This window comes from Vulpes vulpes, chromosome 10 (assembly GCF_048418805.1).
Source record: "Vulpes vulpes isolate BD-2025 chromosome 10, VulVul3, whole genome shotgun sequence".
In the NCBI taxonomy this organism is placed as follows: domain Eukaryota; kingdom Metazoa; phylum Chordata; class Mammalia; order Carnivora; family Canidae; genus Vulpes; species Vulpes vulpes.
This window is the reverse complement of record NC_132789.1, coordinates 34,198,691-34,216,594: the sequence shown is the minus strand read 5'-3', so window position 1 is coordinate 34,216,594 and position 17,904 is coordinate 34,198,691. Positions and strand designations below refer to the sequence as shown.

The 17,904-nt window shown below is 38.5% G+C and overlaps 1 protein-coding gene across 3 annotated transcripts in view; it reads left to right on the top strand.

Moving 5' to 3' along the window:
* Window positions 1-17,904, top strand: part of PRKG1 (protein kinase cGMP-dependent 1) — a 1,174,671-nt gene that overhangs the window by 1,007,845 nt on the left and 148,922 nt on the right. The window contains exon 1 of one of the 3 annotated variants that reach the window (XM_072723549.1): window positions 14,291-14,554. The exons of the other annotated variants lie outside the window; for them this stretch is intronic. Within the exon in view, the coding sequence (XP_072579650.1) occupies window positions 14,469-14,554 (86 nt within the window). The 5' untranslated portion in view covers window positions 14,291-14,468. Of the gene's footprint in view, window positions 1-14,290; window positions 14,555-17,904 lie in introns of those variants that run through there. 3 annotated transcript variants of the gene reach the window in all.

The window sequence follows — 17,904 nt, the reverse complement described above, 5'->3', positions numbered from 1 at the left end:
GTTTCTTCCAAATCCCTTCCCCTCATGTATACTTAGTTTATGGGATTTGTAGTTTTCTCCCATTGTATTATAATTACTTTTTTGCTTCCCACATAAGCTCTTGGAGCTTCAAATCTGCCCATGCAACTTAAGCATGAAGATACCATCTCCATTTAGTACACTTTGGTGTCATAGTTAAACTTTTTAGTTCTAAGTAGCTAAGTCCAATTTAAACTTAGGATGACTCAAGAAAAGGATCATTTTGGATGGATGATGAGCTGTCTTGCAGAACCAAGGTTTCTTGGTGCTCTCAAAATTATAATGAACACCAAGAAATGCATTCAAAGCAAATCGGATTCTCCTCATCTCAGCTTTGCTGAGCACGTCTCTCAATCTTGCTGCACCTGTTTTCTCTGATTTTTCTATCCATTCGGTGGAGATTGCTTACCCAGAGCTCCCTCTTAATTCATCAGTCCCTTTAAAGAGAATCTGATTGGCCAGTTTGATCAATGACCCTGGCCCTCACCACTTAGCTGATGCCCAAGCAGCTATGAGCCTAAGAGCCTAGTGGCAAGGAAAAGAGTGACCAGACATTTACCTGGATGGGCTTGGAGTAAAGGATGTTACTACAGAATTGCAATTATGATGATCTGAGAAGACACTCTAAACATGTATCTATCGTGGATCCTTGTGCAGATCAGATACGATAATTTGGGGCGCAAGAAATATAGCAGGTGGTACCTGAATCTGAATCTCTGCTCTGCTACTCATTGGCTTAAGGCCTTAGGAAAGTTGCTTAATCTTTGTGCACCTCAGTTTCTTCATCTGGCAAACGAAGGGGCGAATGGGGATGTATAATAGTAATTAATCATAGTACTGTGAAGATGAAGCCAGGTAGAAAGCGTAAAGCCCTATGAAAGAAATTGGCATATGGTGATCATTCGGTCACTTATTTTAACAATAAGTTATTGTTAAATACAATTATTTGCATAATTGCTACTCTGTCATTACTGTGAATTAAAGGTTTGTTTCTAACATCTCATACTTGCCTTTATTAAAGTATAAATTTCTTGGGAGTAAGGACCATACATTGTACATCACTGTGTCTGTCATGGTGTAGAAGGTGGTTTCTGAGACATTTTAGACATGGTAATCAGATGGATGGATGGATGGATGGAAGGAAGGAAGGAAGGAAATAAGAGCAGGAGGAGAGGGAGAGGAGGAGGGTGGAAAGGAGCAGGAGTAAAACTAATCCTTTAAATGCACTTTGAAATAAGAAAGGAGATGCAGCTGCTTTATTCCTAAAGGATATCAGCCCATGATCTTGGGGGCAGAATAAGGAAATACAGCCTTCATCTGATGGAGTGATAACTGTGTTCTGCTCTACGGATAGAAATGCTGGGTGACAATGACTGGTAGTGAGATAAAATAGACTTCTCAATTTTGTGATTAAGACTGAATATAGCAACTGACAGTTACGAGCCTCATGTTGTACCTACAAATAAGGAAAACCACTAGATACTTAATTAAGTTGATTAAAAGTTCCATTAAGACATGATTTAATTAGCAGGTTCTTTGCTGTGCGATCTGTAAAAAAAAAAAAAAAAAAAAATCTATCAAATGGTACAATGCTTTATTTAAGTATCGATTGTGTGTATCGGGCATTTTCTTTGGAGCCATTTCAGGTGTGGTTAGAGTCTGCAAACGACGTGTTGTGGAACCACCAAGTAATTAACTGCAGGGCCGATTCCATGGTCACCGCTGAGAAAACATTAATTAAGCATTTGGGCCTGATTGGATTGTCTGCCCTCAGGAGCCAGATGAACAAAATCACAAGAGTGGAAGAGAGTGGCAGGGCAGTGTTTTTTTATGCAGCACTGGATTTGCGATTGTTGAGAGTGACTTCATGTCTGTGCTGTCACCCCATTGGAAAGTCAAGGCAAGGCAGCCCCGGGAGGCTCAGTGGTTTAGCGCCACCCTCATCCCAGGGTCGAGTCCCACGTTGAGCTCCCTGCATGGAGCCTGCTTCTCCCTCTGTGTGTCTCATGAATAAATAAATACAATCTTTAAAAAAAAAAAAGAAAAAGTAAAAGAAAAAGAGAGTCAAGGCAAACACAGCCTGCAGAGTGACAGCCTTTGACTGCAGCTTCAGAACAGGCCAGGAGGGACATTTCCAAGAACAGGAAGGCAGGTGGTGGAAGGTGCACTCACACTGAGAACAGAAAAAGTCTAATTTAAAAATCAGGTGGGTCCCTTTTTAACTGGGATTCCAAGCAGTTCCTCTCTGTTCCTCCATCTCCTTAGAAGAAGTGGGCACTTTTTCTGTAAAGAGCCTGGTAACAGCTCTCCTGGCCTCTGCATATTATGGATGGTCACATACTCTTTGTTGTACTGTTTTCAGTTGTTGGGTTTTATTTTTTTCTTAAACAACCCTTTAATGATGTAAAAACCATGCATACCTTCGAAGAAAATGTAGAAGCAGGCCTCAGGTTGGCCTGGGGGCATCGTTTCCTGACCCCCTGTGATTGTGTTATTAAGAAATTTCCCTTTCAAGCAACAAATCCCTAGTACTAAGGACTCAAGGATTGTTGGTTCTCTCAAGCCTAAACCTCCAGCTGGTTTCAACTGTGAAACAACTTTTTAACAATCGAACTTCAATAAAAATAAATAAAATGCTCTTAGAATCTTTAAAAAATAAATAATAAAAAAATAAATTTGCACTTTCCAAGGGCACCTGGGTAGCTTAGCGGTTGAGTGTCTGCCTTCAGCTCAGGGCGTGATCCCGGGGTCCTGGGATCGAGTCCCTCATCGGGCTCCCCGCAGGGAGCCTGCTTCTCCCTCTGCCTGTGTCTCTGCCTCTCTCTCTGTGTCTCTCATGAATAAATAAAATTTTCAAAAAAAAAATTTTATTCAGGGTTGCCAGATATTTTTTTTTTTTAATATGAAGTGTGGTTGATACACAATGTTACATAAATTTCAGGGGAACAACCTAGAGATTTGACAATTTATACATTGCGCTACCCTCACCGCCAGTGTCGCTACCACCTGTCAGCGTACAACACTATGGAGCATCGTTCAATATACTCCCTGTGCTGGGCCTCTCATCCCCGGGACTTATTCCTCCTATGGCTGGAAGCCTGTGTCTCCTACTCCCCTTCCCCCGCACACCCAACCCCTAGTCCCAAACCCTTTGGCAGCTTGTTGTCTGTGTTATGTGGGTCTGTTTCTGCTTTGTTTTGTTTTAGATTCCACATATAAATGAAACCATATGCTATTTGTCTTTCTCTGACTAATCTCACTAAGCCTAAGGCCCTGTAGCTCCATCCACGTCATTGCAAATGACAAAATTCCATGCTTTTGTATGGCTGAGTGATAGTCCATTGAATATTCATGCCACATCTTCTTTATCCATTCATTTGTTGATGGACACTTGGGCTGCTTCCATGCCTTGGCTACTGTAAGTAATATTGCCATCCACACGGAGGTGCCTATATCCTTTCAGATTAGCGTTTCCATTTTCTTTAGGTAACCCGGTAGTGAAATCATTGGATTATATAGTATTTTTAATATTCTAAGGAGCCTCCACAGGGTTTTGCATCAGTGGCTGCATCAGTTTATATTCTCACCAGCAGTGCTTCAGGGTTCCTTTTTCTCCACATCCTTGCTGGCACTTGGTATTTCTTGTCTTTTTGCCATTCTGACTGATGTAGGATGATACCATGTCTATTAGCCATGCTGCCTGGTGTAAGGTGATCGCTCATTGCATTTCCCTAACAATGAGTGATGTCGAGCATCATGTCACATGTCTGGTGGACATCTGTGTATCGTCTTTGGAAAGATGTCCATTCAAGTCCTCTGTCCATTTTTTTAAATTGGATTCTTCGGGCTTTTTTTTTTTTTTTTTTTTTTAGTGGTGGTGTATATAAGTTCTTTATATATATATTGGATATTAATCCCTTATCAGATACAACATTTGCAAATATCTTCTCCCATTCCCCTAGGTTGTCTTTTTGTTTTATGGTTTCCTTCACTTGCAAAAACTTTTTATTTGATGTAGTCACAATACAACTGATGCAAAACCCTGTGGAGGCTCCTTTATTATTTTTCCTTTTGTTTCCCTTGCCTCAGGAGACCTATCCATAAATATATTGCTAAGATCCATGTCTAAGAGATTACTACTGCCTGTATTTTCTTTTAGGAGTTTTATGGTTTTGGGTCTCACATTTAGGTCTTTTAATACATTTTGAGTTTATTTTTATGTACAGTGTAAGAAAGTGATCCAGTATCATTCTTTTGCATGTAGCTGTTTTTTTCAGCACTATTTGTAGAAGACTGTCTTTTTCTCCAATGGATATTCTTGTTTCCTTGGTTGTAGATGAATTGAACATATAAGTGCAAATTTATTTCTTACATGGTCTCCTGCTGATCTATGTGTCTATTTTTATGTCAGTTCCATTCTGTTTCGGTTATTATAGATCCGTAGTGTATAATCTATAATACATAAAATACAATCTTGAAATCTTGAATCATGATTCCTCCAGTTTTGTTTTTCTTCCTTAAGATTGCTTTGACTATTCAGGGTCTTTTGTGGTCCCACACAAATTGTAGAATTAGGTGTTCTGCTTCTGTGAAAAATGACATACTTTGATAGAGATTGCAGTGAGTCTGTAGACTGCTTTTACAGTGGTCATTTTAATGATATTCTTGAAGTCTATGAGCATGGAATATCTTTTCCATTTTTTGCATTATCCTCAATTTCCTTCATCAGTGTTATATAGTTTTCAGAGACTCGATGTTTTACCTTCTTGGTTAATTTGTTCTTAGGTATTTTATTCTTCTTTGTAAATGGATTTGTTTTCTTAATTTCCCCTTCTGCTTTCTTATTAGCATATAGAAACAAAAGATTTCTGTCTATTAAATTTGTATCCTGCAACTTTACTGAATTCATTTATTCTAATAGTTTTTGATGGATTCTTTGGGGGATTTCTCTGTATAGTATCATGTCAACTGCAAATAGTGGCAGTTTTACTTCTCCCTCATACTTTGGATGCCTGTTATCTCTTTTTCTGGTCTGCTCGCTGTGGCCAGGACTTCAATACTTTGTTGAATAAGAATGACAAGAATGAACATCCTGTTTTGTTTCTGATCCTGGGGGGAAAGCTCTCAGTTTTACACTATTATGTATGATGTTAACTCTGAGGTTACTATATATGACCTTAATTATGTTGAGGTATGTTTCCTTTAAATCCACTTTGAAAGAGAAAAATCATAAACATATGGTAAATTTTGTCAAATGTCTTTTCTGCATCTGCTGAGGTTGTGTGATTTTTGTCCTTTATGTTTCAACATAGTGTATCACATTAATTGATTTACAGATATTGAACCATTTTTTTTGCATCTTCAGAAAGAATCCCACATTATCATGTTGAATGATCCTTTTCATGTATTTTTGAATGTGGTTTGCTAATATTTTGTTGAGAACTTTTGCATCTGTATTCATTAGGGACATAGGCTTGTAGTTTTGTGTGTATGTCAGGGTAATGCTGACCTTATAGAATGCATTTGGGAACTTTCCTCTTTCTTCTGTTTTTCAGAACAGTTTGAGAACAATGGGAATCAACTCTTCTTTAAATTTTTGGAATAATTTTCCTGTGAATCTGCCTGGTCCTAGACTCTTGCTTGTTGGGAGGTGTTTTGTTTTTGTTGTTGTTTTTTTTTTTAATCACTGAGTCAGTTTTTTTTTTTTTTTAATTAATCTGTTCAGATTTTCTTCTCTTCTTGATTCAATTTTGAAAGACTGTACCTTTCCAGGAGTTTATCCATCTCTTGTAAGTTGTCCAGTTTGTTGCATATCACTTTTCACAGTACTCATATAATATTTGTATTTCTTTTATGTCAGTTGTTACTTCTCTTTCATTTCTGATTTTTAAAAATTTGAGTTCTCTTTTTTTTCTTGTTGTATCTAAAGGTTTATCCATTTTGTTTACCTTTTCAAAGACCCAGCTCTTGGTTTTATTGATCTTTTTAATTTTTTAAAATTTCTATTTCATTTATTTCCACTATGATCTTTATTATTTCCTTCCTCCTGCTATCTTTGGGCTTTGTTTATTCTTCCTTTTCTAGTTCCTTTGGTTATGAGATTAGGTTGGTTGCTTGAGATTTTATTGTTGTTGTTGTTTCTTGAGGTAGGCCTGTATCACTATAAATTTCCCTCTTAAAACTGCTTTGGATGTAGCCAAATCATTTGAAGACACTAGTTAGATCTTACTTTTAGATAAAGAATAAATAGTTTTCTACTCTAAGCATGTTATTACATGGGGCATTCTTACACTAAAGAAATATGTTATCTGAAATTTAAATTGGATGCTCTGTAATTTTATTTGCTAAGTCTGGCAACCCTACTTTATGAGTGAGTGAATGAATGAATGTCTCTTTTTTCTGTATTATAGCAAGAAACCATTTTCATTAATTCCTGCAAGTTTCAGATTAAAGAGGCAGCCATAGTGGAAAATTTCATCAGTGTGTTCTGAAATCCTTGACTGCACATTGAAGACGTGCTATATATTGTCAACAGAGGGATTTATTCAGTATGAAGAGATAACTATTAATCCTTGAGAAACTTTTCAGATTAATAGAAGGGGCATGAGAATTATGATGATTTACCAGAGGAAAACAAGAATAAAGAGAATCTATTGGGATTAGACATGTTATAATAATAGTGAAATAATAAAAATACTGCCTAATGTTTACTGAGTGATCAGAGTGTCAGACACCAGGTGCTTTTTGTACATGTAATTACTTATTCTTAAAATTCTGTCAAATAATTTTATTTTCCCAAGAAAGTTGATAAGCTGAGAACTTCTTATTCTAGATTACACAGATAATTAGTGGCATATATGGTATTTGAACCTAGATAAAGCAAATTTTGAATCTTCTCTTCTAATGACAATACTATGCTCTCTTAATGCAAAGATTTACCATGGACTTTATAAACATGGTTAATGCACCTTGTATGATCATATTATGAAAAATAAAAAGCATGAAAATAAAAATCATTATGGAGAGAAAATTTATTTTTCCAAGTACTTATAGAAATATTAAAAATACAGCCTCAAAGAAATGTTAAATATAAGTGTTATTACATACATACATGGATATCCATATAAAATGTTTGATACATATGCCTACGGTTGGTAGCTTAACATTTTAAGAGATACAAAATCCCACCCTAACAGTGGTTAAGGGTGTTAAGATGCAGATTTGCCCTGCTGCAAAAAATACCTTCCTTAGTTTGTCATTTAGTTGCTATAATTCCTGCCAAGGAAAGCAGGGCAAAAGGCAGTGCTGTAAACAACACTGGAGGATACTGTGTCAAATGTTTTTACTGCCTCACCTGTTAAGCTAGTAACCCTTCATCCTGATCAGACTAAGCCAGCATATATTAGCTTTGGTCCTGCTCATTGGGGATACCCACGGGTGAGGGTTGAGAGGTGACCCAGGGATGGACAGCAACGAACCATGTAGTCAACACAGACAAGTAAAACCTCACCAGCTTCTCTACCCAGAAACTGATTGTAAGAATCAATTTCTATTATTTCATGTTTTTACTTAAAAAAAATTTATTTCATGACAGGTAATTCAAGTACATAATATAAAATTCAAAAGCTACAAAAATAATTTTCCCTCGTTTTTCTGTCCTTTAATCACACATTGTCTTCCCTGGATGGAATTACTTTTTCTAACACACCCTGATATAACCAGTGCGTTTTAATGTATGCTTATTTGTGTGTATTTTATGTAAATGAGAGCATATGCATGTAGTTTTCTTCATGGTCTTTTCACTTAAGATATCCTAAAGATCATGTAAATATATTTTTTCTCCAGTTATTTTAATAGTTTCTTTTCAAAATATCCACTTATATTCTTGAAAATTTTACTTAATCCTGTGTTGATGAATATCTAAGTTATTTCCAACATTGTTAATACAATGTTGCAGTAATATTTAATGTCATTATGTCCCCAAAGCATGAGCATCTATGAGTTGAGTAATCACAGTAAAAAATTTAATAGTGCTGAATTGTTATACAAAGCTGAATTGTCTACAAAAAAGGTGCCACTAGATGATATATATATCTACCAATATATTCACAAGGCCTTTGCATTTCAGTCACTGTGTTTTGTGGCCTATTTTATGTTTAAAAGCTATTTCTTATTTGTCTATGAAGTGTCCATATAATTTGCTCATTTTTTAATTGAGGTGCTATTTTTTATATTCTTACTAACCTATAGAAACTCTTTACATATTAAAGAAATTAGCTCTCGATTATTTAGATGTTTAAACTACAATATTTTAAAACTATATAAAATCATATATATAACTTAAAGTTGCTGGATGGGGGGAAGTCTAATATATTAAAATTCTAGGTAAAAATTGGTATATTCAATAAATCCAATACCCTGTTTCCTTTTCCTAACCAACACCAAGTGTTTTGCTTGTATATAGGGGATGCACTTTAGCACATTTTATTCAAATTGGTCGTGTATAAGCATAGCCATGAGTTTCCCTTCTTTTCCAATTAAGTTATTTCTTCTTCTTTATTCAAAGCTGATCCTAATTTGGATGAAACTATGTTAGATGAACTGGATTCTAAAATTACTGAAGAATATTGTTTAGAAAGTTTGATCTTTATTCAAGTAATGCAAAATAGGAAATATTTGATGAGCAAGAACCGAATAAAAAAAGGAAAAGATCTTGTATAGCTTAACCCTATCTTAAAAGTCTAAAAGTAATAATAACAATAATAAATGAAATCTAGATATTTCTCTTCCCCAAAAGAGCCCTATTAAAATCTCAATTTTAATTTTAAAATATCAGAATATGGTTTTATATTTTTCCTGATTTGTTATTGTGACTATATTACTTCAAGGGAACATGACTAATTTCAATATAAAAACACCTTTTTTAGTCACAGAAAAACACTACTAATATGAAAATCTATACCATGATATGCTCCTGACACATTCAGATGATAGGTTGCAAGTACAGGCTTATCATGTCCTTTTTTATCTAAAGTAATATCCTTAGATTTAGGATGAATGGTCTCTCGAGCATAGAAAACAATGACAACTGGAATTTTTGAGAAGTGTCCACCTTGTCAAAACTAATTACAGAGGAGAACAGAACAGTGATTTCAGTCACTGTTTCATATGTGGCTAATGAAACAGAGAATGGGGCACTCTCTCAAGGTCACACACTAAGTTGGCAGTAGAACAAGAAATAGGAGACACTCTCCTGACGCAGTGCCCTGAATTCTTTACTGGAGAGGACACACTCCCAGTTCGAAGGCACTTTATGTAAAAGTCCTTTGAAATACACAACCACACAGTTTAATGTTCAAACAAGCATCAGTTGGGATTGACAAGTACAACGGTTCTAGCCATTTTATGTAGTATTTACCGAATGGTCACCATATGCCAATTTCTTTCATAGGGCTTTACGCTTTCTACCTGGCTTCATCTTCACAGTACTATGATTAATTACTATTATACGTCCCCATTCGCCCCTTCGTTTGCCAGATGAAGAAACTGAGGTGCACAAAGATTAAGCAACTTTCCTAAGGCCTTAAGCCAATGAGTAGCAGAGCAGAGATTCAGATTCAGGTACCACATGCTATATTTCTTGTGCCCTAAATTATCATATCTGATCCTCACAAAGATCCACGATAGATACTTGTTCAGAGTGTCTTCTGAGATCATCATAATTGCAATTCTGTAGTAACATCCTTTACTCCAAGCCCATCCAGGTAAATGTCTGGTCACTCTTTTCCTTGCCACTAGGCTCTTAGGCTCCTAGCTGCCTGGACTTCACTGCTTGGAGCTAAGTGGTGAGGGCCAGGGTCATTGATCAAACTGGCCAATCAGATTCTCCTTAAAGGGAATGATGAATCAAGAGGGAGCTCTGAGTAAGCAATCTCCACCGAATGGATAGAAAAGTCAGAGAAAAGAGGTGCAGCAAGATTGAGAGACGTGCTCAGCAAAGCTGAGATGAGGAGAATCCAATTTGCTTTGAATGCATTTCTTGGATGTTCATTATAATTTTTGAGAGCACCAAGAAACCTTGGTTCTGCAAGACAGCTCATCATCCATTCAAAATGGTCCCTTTTTGAGTCATCCTAAGGTTAAATTGGACTTAGTTACCTAGAACTAAAAAGTCTAACTATAACACTAAAGGGTACTGAATGGAGATGATATCTTCATGCTTAAGTTGCATGGGCAGATTTGAAGTTTTTGTGTATTAGTTGCCTAGAAAAAGTCAGCCTCAGAGTACAACACAACAGATGTTTGTTCTTTTACTCAAATCCGACACTTTCCTTTTCGAGGCTGACTTTTTTATTTTTTAATTTTAATAGAGGAAAATTCTTCTCTTTTTTTCCCCTCATATTAAAATGCCTCTAAATCATTCAGGAAACAGACCAAAGGGGCCCCTAAGAAAACAATGGCAAGATAATATCTAAATCTGTACTTCTAGGCAACTAATACAATAATCACAAAATAAATAAGAAAATCAAACTCTTCCTCCTCTCCATAAAATACACTCTGGGAAGACATTCTTTAAATTTGTAAGATTTTGCCAAAGGGTTTGCTATTTGAAACTAGAGTACATGGTAAATACTATTTGCAACAGCAACAACCACAACAAAATCTAGGATTTTCCTCAGTGGTTCTTTCATCCCCTAACTATAAAGAATGTACAGGGAACTGTCTTTAATGTCTAGATAGAAGAGCAAAAGCCGTAACTCACATCAATATTCAGAGGAACGTACACATTCAAATATGGAATATTGAAGCAGCGTGGATTACTTGGACACTCACTTCAGCTAGTGTCACAAAGGTGTGCAACAGAAAAGAAATAGAAATATTTATTCCTCTGCAATTGCTTTCTCTCCCCATTCACTAATTCCACATATTAGTTTGAACCACACGAGATTGCCAATAGCTGTGCAAAAGTGCTGATTTCATTTGGTTCGGCCTAATAAGTACCTATGTTCGTTGTCATTGAAGCATGCCATAGAATGTAAAGTTTGTAAGTCACGTAAAAGATTCATTATGTTGTCAACATAGCAGAAGTCATTGGGGGAGAAAAACAATGTGAAAATGGAGTCCTTCCAAATCCATCACTCTTTGTATTTAAGGTGACCTTCCATGGGTATAGATCAATGAGGATTTGTATCCTCTCGGGGGTGAATGGATACCGTGAATGGAAATATCCACCCGTGTTGCCAGGAAGGATAAAATTGGGAGTGACTTTATGGATCTCACTTGGACTCATCCTGCCTAGAGAAATCCCCTCTTTCAGGTCATATCATGAGTCTCTTCTCTTGTTGAGAAGCAGAGATTGCCTTGGGTGGGCTCCAGAACGAGCACCTGCTTCAGACTCTAGTGTGTGAGTGTTGACCATGAGTTGGTATATATTCCTGAAAATATGGTGATTTTTGTGCATTTTTTTTTTGTCATTACTCCTGCATTCTGCATTGGAAGATCTAAAGGTAGAGGTTATATTTTCTCTTTAGTTATATATTTTATTTTAAAAAAAGATTTTATTTACTCATGAGAGGCAGAGAGAGAGAGGCAGAGACATAGACAGAAGGAGAACCAGGCTCCTCACAGGGAGCCCAATGGGGGACTTGATCCCAGGACCCTGGGATCATGCCTTGAGTTGAAGGCAGACACTCAAAGACTGAGCCACCCTGGTGCCTGAGATATATATCTTAAAACATCAATGGACATATAGCTACATCTACTTTAATAAGTGAAAAGGCCTCCAGTGTTCTAAAATTACTAATCGGAAATGACTTCCTTGATACTTTATTTCATCCTAGCATATAAAGTATTTCCTTTAATTGAGCTTGAGCTTTCCAACTAATTTTTAAGGTTTTATGTATTATGATAAAGGAAAAAAATGTTCACTCAATATCTTTTTTTTTTAGAGATTTTACGTATTTGAGAGAGAGAGAGAGAGAGAGAGAGAGAGTACATGAGCCCACAAGTGTGAGAGGGAGGAGAGGCAAAGGAAGAGAACCTCAGGCAGACTCCCCACTGAATGCAGAGCCTGATGCTCATGACGCCTGAGGTCATGACCTGAGCCAAAATCAAGAGTCGGAAGCTCCACTGATTAAGCCATATAGATGCACCTTAGTCAATCTCTTTTAAAAAGTAAATCCTTCTAGTAGCCCCCAGGCACTGAATGCTGTGGTCCTGCCTCATGTCTGGCCTCTCTTGGCCCTGACTTCTCTTCCTCCTTCTTGGTTTAAAATACGCTGTTTCCTACCTCAGGGCTGCTGCCTATGTTTGTACTCATTTCCTAGAAAATACATCTCCTGACTCATGTCGGTAAACAAATCAATCCAGTCTTAGTGTTTAACATCCTCAAAAAGGTCTGTCTGTCCTCTGAATTGCCAAATGAGATCTTCCTCCGATTGCATGCCGTTTGCTCAGCAATTTCAATTCTATGTCTGCATACTGATTTGACTTCTGTCCCCACTAGACCACAGAATTCAGACATATGGAATATAAGAGCCCTCAGTAAATTATTTTTAAAATAATTATTGCCTTGTTATGAGTATATTAACGAGACATGTGAATACTTAAGAATAATAAAGTGTCTAAAGGACATTTGCCAAGGCCTTACCTTAGTTATCTCCTGGTAGAGGCCATCATAGTATTTTTCTCTCATTCTTTTTTTGTTTAACTATTTTTTTTCTGTAATTAAGATGTATACATATTTCTTAGGTGGATTTTTATTTACCTTTACAGATGCTACTGAAAGATGGTGGAAGTTTGTAGGAGGGAATATTTGAACCGGGGTGGAGTGTTCTTGGCAGCACCATCTCTGTGTGCCCAGACGTGAAGATAATAGCTGGTGTCTTTCAAGAGATCTATTATTTGTCAGGAATGGGGTAGTCTGTGCAGAGCCTGAAAAGGTGATAGTTCAGAGAGCAGACGACCTCCAACCCTAAATGACATTGCAGAAATGTTTCTTTCCTGGATGTTTCATTTGATAGCCCTCATGCAAAGAGTTGACACAACGAGATTTCAGTTTGAAAATGTGCAACAGAGTGAGACATGGATGGGAAGAGGGAGAGCACTGGAGCTTGGAAGCCAGTTACAAGACCAGATCGGCATTCCTGGTAGGAATGGTCTTGGCCCACAGAGAGCAGTAGCTGTAGGAATGCCCAGGAAGGAGAAGGAGGCGAGAGAAGGTAGAGATAAAGCCACTGTGAGCAAACCTATGCAGGAATAGAAGAAAGGATGAATTTAAAGTTTTGAGCCTAGGCAAGTGTAAGAATGGTGGTTCCATTTAGCATCATAGGGTACCCGAAGAAAACTGAGAATTTGAGGTTAAGAGAAAATGAGTTGGGCTTGAATTAGAGGTTGCAGTGGAACTTCCAGAGACAAGTCCAGAGGGGACAGAAGTAAAGGTTAAAATGAAGTTGTGGGGAGTCAATATAAAGCTAATAGTTGATACCATGAGATGATGTGAGATTTCCCCAGTAAGGAAAGGCGAAGCAACAAAACAGAAGGCCAGAAACGGAATTTTGGAGGAAACACCTATATTTTAATGACCCCAAGAAGGCAAAGGATTCAGGGAAATAAATTAAGAAGGGGATTTCAGGAAGAATTAGGAGACTGGTTTATTACAGAAATTTAGGGAAGGAGCTTCCAGGGAGAAAGTGTAAAAGGTCACATGCTTCTCAGATGTCCTAGAGGACCCTGAAGTGCTGACATGATACTGAGAGCTAAAAGTGACTGCTGGCGCGCTCGTGCCAGCCCGTTAGAGGACATGCGCTTATTTGTAGTGTGTTGATCCCTTTCACATGAAGTATAAATCACGTTGGAATAACTTCATGAACGAATAAGAAATGGAGTCAATGAGTTGTAACCTCATACAGCTTTTTGTCTGCAAACAACTTAACCTGCTCCGGAACCTAACTTTCAAATTTGAACGCATGGTGGACTTGGCCACAAATTCTGCAATTCTAGTTCAGAATTTGTTCAAAGTGTAATTTCATTTTAAGTGGCTGCTTGATGTTTATCATCCCACTTGTAGGAAGTCTGCCTTTGATTTTTGAGATGAAAAGGGATTATTTTGTCCAGCGTGAAGCAGACTTCACTGTGGATGTTGTGCTGTCGCACTTGACCGAGAAGGAAGAGCCGGGAGCCAAGGGTTGCTGGGAGCTCACAAGCCACTGGAGCAGTGTCAGCTTCCAGAAGGCTGGCTCTCGGGAGTGCTGGGGCTCTGGTGCCAGCGGTCACATTGCTCTGAGCTGGAAAAGCTACTCAGGCAGCCACTTTGCATGAAACATGCTGTCGTTTGGCCCGGCCACTCTGTGTTGTTCCCCTGAGGCATCCATGCACTATAGAGCTCTCTCGCAGCGATGAGGCATAAGAAAATTGCTCCACCACGAGAAGAGCCCATGTAAACCCTTCCTATGGATTATTCAGATACTGACAGTGACTCCACGTTGGGATACAGTGATGATGAAGATTCCAGTGATGAAGTTCAAAGAGCATCAGAGTCAGTGCATAGAAAACCGTATTTGCAAATATTTGGGATGTTTTTCATGCTCTGTGATGTCATTGAAGGGAATGTCTAACTCCTCCAGGAAGGCTTAAAAAAAAAAAAAACCAAAACCCTACTAAACTGCATAGCTTTGCCTGTAGTGATGCATTAATCATCAGCACGTTTGTGAAGTAGCTGTTAATCTGCCAACAGTAGCTGTTTGCACAGTGGTACGCGTTTCTTAATTGTCGGGCTGCAGTCAACTAACACAGATACAGAAATATAGAAATGGAGGAGGTATGAGATTTGAATTTTAGATACAGAAATGGAGGAGGATGAGATTTGAATTTTAGAGACAACACACGTGTTAGATTCTTGGGTCGATACCTGTACATTTACGTCCTGTAAAGAAGTGAGCTGAGTGTTTAGAGACGGTACATTTTGGGTGGATGTTTTTAATTGTACATTATCTTATCATTCTGGTTATGAGATTATCCTGTGGTCGGCATCAACAAGACTTTGAAAATCTCACATATTCTTCTGCTAGAAATGATCAAATTCTGTGATCTCTACAAAAAGTAGAAATCAAAGAGAGCTGTTTTTAAGCCCAGCATGATCTCCCCCCACCCCGCCCGCCCCCACCTCCTCCTTCTGTCATCGAAACCAGTGTTTCGTGAAGTCCCTGCTAACTTGGCAGATGTGCTGCGTGAAACCAGCATCGTAGCAGCTGTGTACGGATGGAGAGAGGTTTAATAACAACATGGAGCTCTTAGGACCTTGGTACTCTAGGAGTTTGTAATATCTCAGATCGCAATACAAATATTTGCTTGCTCCTGCAAAGGAAATAAGCAGACACAGTAAGTCACAGCACTGTCAGCTTCTATGAGGAATATTCTCTCGTTAGAAGTTTCTATGTCTCTCCTAAAATAAGGGATTCGCATATGTCAGTACTCGATCAGATAGCAATCTGTCTCTCCCAGGAGCAGGCTCTCCAGGTGCCCAGGGATGGCATCTCTAGATACCTACACAGACAGGCATAAAGGCAGGAAGCCCCCTAATAACAGAGATACAATGACAGCGTAGTGGCAATATGAGTTGGCACTGAACAAACTTGGCATTTAATAATTTCCTACTATAATGTGACATTATTATAAAGCAACACAGCAGGGCCAAGACATAGCCACGGATATGGACTCTGACCCTGAGAATCAAAATGGTTCATTGAACTAGCGTTGCAGTTGAGCTCCCACAAACATACTAATGCTGCTTTTATTAAAAACTACCCGTATTGTTAGTGATGACAGACATCATGAGTACTTACCATGCCAAAGTCACTTTGCGTTAGAATGCATTTAGAATTGTTGTCTCGTTGAAATCTGGCGGCAGCGGGCATAAGGAAATGGACTTTTGGGGACAGACATGGGGTCTGGAGCCAACCAGGTCTGTGTTCAAATTCCAGAGCAACAACTCACCCGCTATGTTTGACTTTGGGCACATTCCTTAACCTTTGTCCTCGTGTGTAAATTTGAGATAGAATACCCACCCTGTGCTATCTGGGTTAAATGAGATTTGTGCGAATCACCTAATACAGATCTTGGTATATACCAGGTACTGAAGAAATGGCAAATATTATGATCTTATGTTTAATATATTGGGTTTTTCCATGTTACGCTTCTTCTCTTATTTCATATGTTACTTTACTAGGTACTAAGGCTGGTCGTAGGCCATAACTTACAGATTTTCCTTTTTAAAATAAAATTCATCCAATTTCTTTTTTTTTTAAGACTTTATTTATTTATTCATGAGAAACACACAGAGAGGCAGAGACACAGGCAGAGGGAGAAGCAGGCTCCCTGCGGGGAGCCCAATGTGGGACTCGATCCCAGGACCCTGGGGTCATGCCCTGAGCCAAAGGCAGATGCTCAACCACTGAGCAACCCAGGCGTCCCTAATACATCCAATTTCTATAGACTATCTTACTTTTCTGATATTCTTTTGTTTTTTCCCCACCTGTGTTTTAAAATGTTATGTGTTTTCTTTTTGTTGCAAGAAAATTGCATTCACTTTAAAAAGTATATACAGTTTAGACCAGGTAATAAAATTTTAAAGTACTGGAAATTTGCAATGCGATTAAAAAAAATAATATGCACAGAGAATATATTTGGAACAAAGCATTATTTTGTATCTATTATATTTTTGAAGACTTTGTGGGTAATTTCTAAATTGTGATGGTAATATATTTTAGGAAAATTCAGAATTAATATGATGTTGTCTGTAAAACTGTGATAGGTGTTCTTTTGGTTTTCTAGACTAGCAGCAATGTGTCGCAACATACTACCATGAGTAACCTCGTAAGAAATAAGTCACTGGGGGGAAACCTGGGTGGCTCAGTGGTTTAGCGCCTGCCTTTGGCCTGGGACGTGGTGCTGGGGACCCGGGATCGAGTCCCTCATCGGGCTCCCGGCATGGAGCCTGTTTCTCCCTCTGCCTGTGTCTCTGCCTCTCTCTCTCTCTCTCTCTCTCTCTCTCTCTGTCTCATGAATAAATAAATAAATAAATAAATAGTCTTAAAAAAAAAAAAAAAAGAAAGAAGTCATTGATACGGCTTATGAAAGCCCTGACAGGCATTACTGATGTTTTCTGCCCATTGTCATGTCCACTTCACTGAAAATTGCTGCTCAGAGAGGGATCATGGGGTTGAAAATATATCGTCTACTCCTTTGGTTCAGAAAGAAAATCTACACTCTGTTGGGAATCCTCGATACCCACGCTGTCATCAATAGCTTCTTTCCAGTATTTCATGGAACACTAGACAGTGTGGCAGCACAGGAGATGAAAGAACCAGAATATACAGAAGAGCACACTGCTCCCCACGGGCTGGGCATTCTGATAAACTTGACTTTACCACCTTTAATAGCCTATAGGGGATGGGCACCCTTACCATTCCCCCTTTTGAGGGCTTCCCATAGCTTGTAGCTTGCCTCAGAAAACTAAGACAGTATGAGTCCAAAGCCTGCGCTCTGCAAGTCCTACCCACGGGCTCGAGGCTGTCGTGCCTTTGCCATTCTTGTACCGCACACCTGCTACACACCTCCTGCACGCCTCTGCATTCGGGGTAAAGTGGGGGAATAAAACTAGCCATGGAAGTTGTACTGCTATGGTTCAGTGGGGGTTAGGGGTGGGAAATAGAATCATCAACCAAGCGACCACACAAATAAATGTACAGATCGCAAACAGTTGTAGGTATTTGGGTGGAGAGGTACACAGGGCCCTGAGAACAGATAAGCAGGGAACCTGGTCTAGTTACTTCTGATTAATGGAGGAAGGGACACATTGGCCGAGATCTAAAGGGTTAGTAGGGGGAG